Genomic DNA, 7,500 nt, shown 5'->3' on the forward strand with positions numbered 1-7,500 from the left:
TCGAAGAAATCAGATACTCGGGTGGTACCTTAATACATCCAATGCGAAGATAGAAGCTTCACGAGCGTACACTGGGTTGCCTGTAGTACGTGTTACTTAACAACAGAAGCGACTGAGTTGGGTGGTATTGAACTGCAGCGTTCCAGTCAATTTTTTCAAGTCGGGGGTCATTAAGATCATTTAAGGGGTCACCCAGAAGTCTTGCCAGCAGAAGGCCTTTGGCTCACACGTTCATACGACGAAAAGGATCTTTTTCTGAGGTTAAAAACCTGGCCACTGGCCTATTAATCATTTGTCAGAAAGAAAAATTTCCTGTCGGTACACTTGCTATTCGGGCAAGTTGTAATTTCATCTTACTAGCTTAAGTCTCTGAGGAACTAGCCCCAAATAGTTTAAGCTTGAAATAAACGCAAATGTGCTTGGCATGCTACATGTACTCAAAAAATTTGTTCGCCTTTTGCATAGCATTAAACGAAAATAATCAAAAAACCTACTGTGTGGTAATATTTTATTCAAACACCGTTAACACGGGCTACAAAGGAGACAAATTTGTCGCAGTATTCTGAATAACAATACCTTGGGTGCAAGAGGAATTTTTTTTCGCAAGGTCTAAGACAGCGCTACGCGAGACAAAAGCAACGACCTAGCCCGGAGCCTCAGTTTCATGCGGATCCATGCGGGAAATTTAAAAATAGGCACGCATTGCGTACGTGTTGTAGTGCAGTAACATGATACTTAACAATTATTCGCCTCAGGCCCAGTGATTATCGGTGAATATTCACCGAGACGAAGTCGAGGTGAATATTCACCGATAATCACTGAGCCTGAGGCGAATAATTGTTTTAGTATAAATACACAGGTGATTATTTCAAAAAAGAGAAAAAAAAACCTTTCAATGCGAAATCATTTTCACTTACAGTGGCAAAACGACTACTTTTGCAGCCATTTTGTCCGTTGAGGTGATTATCGGCTGATAATCCGGGATAGCGAGCAATTGAGAGCGCGCGATTTTGTATAATCACCTGTGTGTTTATACTAAAGTGCTTTATTCCATAACTTTCAACTGAGCTGTGCTTTGTTTTCCAGGAGATTCAAGTTGTCCTTGCGTTAGGGACCGTTCATTTTTTCGAGGTAGGGGGGACTGGTGGGGTTTGGGGGTTCACCCAAAAAAACGGCCTTAAAGGGGGGCCCATTTGAAAAAAATAAGGGAAGGGGCGCCACGTAAAATATTTTAGTAATGCTTTAAGATGGGATATGTTTTACTATTCTTAAAAAAATATATCCCCACAGTAACAAGCAAAGAAAGTTTTTAAATCTATTAGAGACGTTCCTTCTGCTTTGATAACATTTCCACGGCTACAGACTACAATGTTAAAGCTACGCAACTTAATGAACAAACAAAAGTTTCTATCTTTATAACAATAAAAGCAAGGTGACACACGCTAACACCAACCTTCAGACTGTGAAGTCTGTTAGACTGTCTTAAATGAAACAGAAGCTGTAAGTTCATAGATTATGTAACTAATGAATGACAGTGCACAGGAGGTATTTTAAATTGAAATATTTGAACTAAATCACAGTTGAGATGATAAGTAATAATTTAAACTGCACATCAACTTTCCGAACTGCAAATGCCACGTACCAGATTTGCCGTGTATCTTCGTTCAATTTTTATAGTTGTTTTCAATCTCGTATGATCAATAATTATTATTACCCACAGGGAGCATCAACGATATTATAGACCTTAATCACTCACTGATAAAACTATGTCCCCATTAATTAACCCTTTGACGTCCAAACCGGCCTAAACTGGCCAGACTCGTCAATGGGGAACCCCTGGGAGTCAATGGGTTAAGATACCCCGAACAAAAAAATCGGTGTATGGGTAACGGGTAGTGCCATGTTTTTTTTCATTTTGCGATGACGTAACCGATCTTACCCGGTAGACCCAGCCGTTTTTCCGGGGTAGACAGCAGTTTACCCGAAGAGGGATTACGAGTAGCTACAGAGAAGACATGGTGGATAAACGAATAAGTTTTATGACGTTTTAAATACAAATATTCGTAAGGAAGGATTTTGGATATATTGGTAAACCTATTTCTGGGGAAAAGGAGCAAACCTTGCCGCCACAGTCGCCATCTTTGCAAACAATCGTTACCAATCCCTGTGCGTTAACTCAACCGGTATCTTAATCAAAATGGTTACGTGCATCTGGTGCATGAACATTTTACGTGTACCGGTACACTTCCCGTATTCGTATACCGGTATACGTGTATCTTGAGGTCTCTATTATTTTCATTACTTCTTTTACAGTATTCATTACTGTTAAAAATGGTACTTAGTGAGTCAAACATAACCAGATATGTGGTAATCTAACAATTAATTGCAGTACTACTGTCAACTGATAAGGAAAACACCAGTCAACCAGGCTGAATGTGTACGGTCAGTTAATTTGCATTCAATCAAACCATGTGTCAAATCACAGAAACTTTTCATAGTAATGTACGTATCTTAATATTTATTTTCATTTCACTTAGGTTAAAATTACCTAACTACATGAACAAAACAAGACAGAAATGAAAAAAAAAAATTGGTGTGCTGTATCCTTCATTTTCCAAATTAAGGTATCTCCAGGAGCATTTGCCTGGTCCCAGGTGTTTTATGCAGAGAAACACTTTAGCACAATACAGTGAGTAATCAATAAAATATTTCCCGGTTTCTGATTGGTTAAAACCACACGCATAATTCACCATAACCAGCTGCTGTTCACCAAATTTGGAAAGAAACTTCGTCATATTGAATCAATGACGTCAAAAGTGCAGCCTGCTGCAGATTATTGAACCGATGATGTCAAAAGTGCAGCCCGCTGCAAATTATTGACCGAAAAAAGCTGGGGACGAGATTGTGTTATTTTTGTTGAGCAGAAAAATGGGTGCGAGTAGGTTTAGAAGTTTGAGCGAAGAAAATATTTTGACTGAATAATAAAGCAATTATTGAATTCGGCTTTCGTAGAATATGAAGAATTCCGCAGATTTCGCAGGATGTTATCCACCTCGGCCTTCGTCCTTGGTCGATAACACCCTCCTCGACCTGCTGAATTCGTAATGTCCTACTCAGCCTCATTCAATAATTGCTAATTATCTTTTGTATCTCTTTCTCTGTGGACTCCTAAGTTTCTGGATGTTTTGCCCCAGTTGAAAAATGCAGGAGAGATGTTAGTCGAAGAACAGTCTCTCTTTCACCGCTAAGTTAGTTGAGCACAAGGAGAATACAGGCAAGAGAAAAAATGGATACGCGTCTCAAAAAGGGTTAGAATCCTTACAAGGCATGGAGTTTGACTGTTACATAGTTTTAAAGAATTGAAATCTCAAAAGGACTTAGCTGAAGAGTGTATAGGGGGTTAATTACTATAATTAATTAGCTGGATGTAATTGTATTGTTTACTCAACTTTTCATGGTCTTTACAGGTTTAAAAGTGATAAATTTTTATTTCCTGTGGTAGATGATGTTGAAAATGTCAAGTAGTATAAACCTGCTGAACTTTCTATAGTTTGTGACATCAACCATCTTTGTATTTTTAACAACTGGATTACTACATGCAGTAGAATTTAAAAGATAAATAACTGATTAAGTACTTAAAAATGTTAAAACACTAAAAGATAATCATCAGTAACTAATAAAAATATGTTCATTGTATGGAACATTATTGGGCTTGTTACTTCGATCCTTGATAATGTTCTTTGTTTTGACTTTCTTTTGATCTGTGCAACAGGATAAAATAATATTTCTGCCTTCACACAGGCATTATAGTTCTTGTGCATGTTTCAGACCCCAAGCATGTCAGGTAGGCTTTAGAAAGCAGCAGTTTCTTTTTCTTGCATTTTAAAAAATCTACGCCCTTGCATTCTGAAAAAAAAAAACTCCCTCCCTACCCAAAGCAGAGTCTTACTAAAAGCATCTCACTCAGAATATGAAAGAAGGCAGTAGACAATGAAAACATTATTGCTTGGAATGCATTGTGCCATTCTCAAATATCTTAGAGAATTACAAACTCCAAAACTGGTTTCAGATTAACCTAAAATTAATACTCACAACATTTCCCTAAAAATTTTAACAATACATAAAGTTTGGGTTCAGTAAAAGAGCAGAATTAATTAACCCCTTGACTCCCAAGCTGGCCTGACAAACTGCCATCATGTACTTAGTATTTTACTCTGTCTCACGCTAGACGATTTTTCTCGTCGATGGGGAACCCTCGGGCGTCAATGGGTTAATTAAGCCAGGTTGCTGTCCTGATTGGATATTGTCATTACATCAGGGCTCTAATCCCACTCTCACAAATAGTTGGCTGTGTTTTCCACGATCTCATATTCATATCTACCCGTACGACGCCTTGCATACAGCCAAATGTCTCCTATCAGTTTGGGGTCTTCACCATGTTACATTTGATTTGAAATATTTTTGTTCCCTGTTCTTTGCTACAGAGCACATTTGAGCAATGGGAAAATGTGCTAAGTAAATGACATTGAATATTGATTTGTTCTCAGGCCCATACTAATTTCTAACCTGGTTGAGGAGGTATGATAAGGCATGATAGCAGGGCTGTTGGGTGTTGTGTTTGGATATTGTTGCAAAATTGGTTCATATCCTGCTCTGACCACTGACTAGACATGTCTTCAGCATGCACGAACTCAACTACACTTTCCAAGTAGCCACATGGTTTCCTCCTATCTCCTCCTACCCTTGATGGGGGATGCTGTGTATTATATCATTTAAACCTTGACCTCTGAAACTGACTATTTGTAGGCATAAATTTAAAGACTGCAAGTTTTAAGAAATTCTTGGATATGGTACTTGGAAACTGATGTTATGGCAGTGTCCAACTACATGTAACTGATATGAAATAGGCTTTAAGTAGCTGCTTATATACATCTACTGCAACAAGTCCATTTTCAGTTTTATAAAACATGACCAGCCAGACATGCATTAGGGACTTCTGGCTCTCTCAGAGTCTCAGAAACAGTGTGCAGTAGTACAGCGCAAGTTGTTCAATGTTAGACAATCTCCAAAATGATTATGTTGGCTCGTGCACAAGGACCCAAAGGCTCAATCTGGGGTCTTCTAAGAGTCCATTATGCTGTGTATGTTTACTCATTGACACCTCAAACACCCAAGAACGTACCCAGTTGATGAGTAAAATCGCCTGGCATTGACAGAGTAAAATCTGTTAAATCTCTCCCAGGTGTAAGGTTGGTGTTTTTTACTTTACAAAATGCATCTTGGAAATACCATCATCGGGTTAGCTTTGCCTGTGATTTAAGAAGTATGCTCATTCCAACAAAGATTATTAGACAAAGATTAACAAAGCAGAGTCCTTGTGAACTTTCATGATACATAAAATGCACTCCACTATAAACAAATGCATTACATTTTTTACATTACATAACAACTAGGAGGGATGGAATTTGCAGACAAGTCTCATGTAAGTATGCAATGACACATGCTAAAAGGTAATGCAAAGAACAGTAAGCCAGGATTCTTTACACAAGTGATAGGAATAACAATGCACTGAAGTGCAGATCGAACCATATAAACGCAAGGGTTTCATTAGAAGCCAGTCAACGGCGGTATACCGCCATCTATGTTGTCCAAGTGCTATTGCTAGTATACATTGATTTTCACTCAAACCGTTGTAAAAGACAAGATTGACCGCCGCTTACATTGATTATCGCAGGCATCTACTTCAAAAGTTATTGAAACCCCTGATAAATGTTTCATGCTATACTATAATTTCTTGATTTGAGTAAAATTTGTTTTAAGCACAGAAGACATAAATCTTTCTTGTTCTTTTATTAAGGAAAAACAAAGGTTCCACTTACGAATTAATCTAAGATCAAATATTGCAATACTGAATTTGTATATAGAAATTTAATAAAAATTAGAATTAGAAGAATGGTACCTTTTGTTGTTATGAATTGTTAACATCAGGGAAGTTTTAGCATGCAACATCATGTAATTGTTGCAGCCTGTGCAAGTTGCTGTAGAATGTAAGCTGATAACTTTGAAAGTTTTCCCTTTCCATGTTACCCATTTTTGTGTAGATTTAAAATGATTTTGCATTCTTTTTGTGTGCATGGGGAAGGATAGAGAGTAGGGGAGTTTGCTTCTCACCACATTTTTTCTATATCTGCATGTACATGCTGCAGCACTCTGCAAGGTTCCATTTGACTAATAGCTGTTTTTTCTACGTGGCCTCATAAACCATAAGCCTATTTGAGACATCAGTGCTCAGCCAACCCCATTTTGCTAGAGAATTCAGGCCACACCACATTACCAGGAACTCCATATACCCTCATTCTTTTTTACTAATGTGTAGTACCTTTAACGTCAAACAGTGTTTATGAGCAAGGGTTGTGAGATAGGGCCTATGGTTTATATATATTCCTAATCTGTCAGAGAGGACTTGAAAGTCTTACCATTTGCAGATATCACAGCAAAGGCAGAACTACAGAAATTCTATAACATGATGTAATCAACTTTGCTTGATACTTTCTTACATCCTGACTTAGAAAATACCTTCAAGTCCTCTGGGAAATATAATAACTCATCTGCAATACTATTCAAGATGTTTTCAGTAACTGGGAGCCCCTTCAGTTCCAAGTCAGCTTTAGCACACATCTTAATATGAGATCTCTCCAAAGGAAGAAATGGAATGAAATAATCTATAAGATTTTTTTCAATGAGAGATGAATGCCAGAATCCTCCTTTGGTGTTGAATTCACCGAGATTTATAACCCTATCCATCTGTTTGATTCCAATGTCCTCCCGTTTCTTTCCCTCCTTCCAATGAGTCAGCAATTCATCGTTTATCAGATGTGCTCCCGTGTTGCTTAGAAATATAAAGATACTCCTACGGTAATCCACTTTTCCAACTTCCGTGTAGTGGTCCAGAAAGGGTTTCAAAACGTCAATGAGCCCGATGGGCATCTTATCCATTTCGTCGAAGATAAACAAAGACCTGGGGCACTTAGCCACCGATGTTGCAACGCGATCTCTTAGTTTTCGTTTATATAAATCCAGTGATGACTTGTGGGGGAATTCGTGAGTTGCAATAATCAGATGAACATATTTACTCTCCATTCCATATCGAAATAAATGTTCGGCGATGATTCTGCTAACAAAGTTTTTCCCCGACCCTGTCCAGCCATTAAACGAAAGGGCCAACGCTTTATTCGGAGACTTGTTATTTAAATGTCCCTTAACAGCTTTCAGCACCGTTTCAGTGACCAAATGCTGACCAAAGACACGTCTTTGAAGAGAGGACTGCAACCCAGTGATGTTTGGTGAAATCCACTTGTCTGTGCAACACTCTTTAAATTGACACCTTAACAGGAATCCCATGGAGGAAAGAAAAGCCGTTGCCAAAGCAGTAGGAACGATGAAAGCGCTTGGTTGTGAAAAAAATAATGTTATTAAGAAAACTGAAGCCAAACTTTTCGC

At 38.2% G+C, this 7,500-nt stretch overlaps 2 protein-coding genes across 3 annotated transcripts in view; one reads left to right on the forward strand and one right to left on the reverse strand.

Moving 5' to 3' along the window:
- Positions 1 to 7,500, forward strand: part of LOC138030226 (uncharacterized) — a 39,157-nt gene that overhangs the window by 22,322 nt on the left and 9,335 nt on the right. The window lies entirely within an intron of this gene.
- Positions 5,836 to 7,500, reverse strand: part of LOC138029928 (torsin-1A-like) — a 1,668-nt gene continuing 3 nt past the window's right edge. Inside the window, exon 1 of the mRNA XM_068877782.1 lies at positions 5,836 to 7,500. This exon is cut by the window's right edge and continues 3 nt beyond it. Coding sequence (XP_068733883.1) covers positions 6,517 to 7,500 — 984 coding nt within the window. The 3' untranslated portion in view covers positions 5,836 to 6,516.

This window comes from Montipora capricornis, chromosome 2, assembly GCF_036669925.1.
Source record: "Montipora capricornis isolate CH-2021 chromosome 2, ASM3666992v2, whole genome shotgun sequence".
Lineage (NCBI taxonomy): Eukaryota > Metazoa > Cnidaria > Anthozoa > Scleractinia > Acroporidae > Montipora > Montipora capricornis.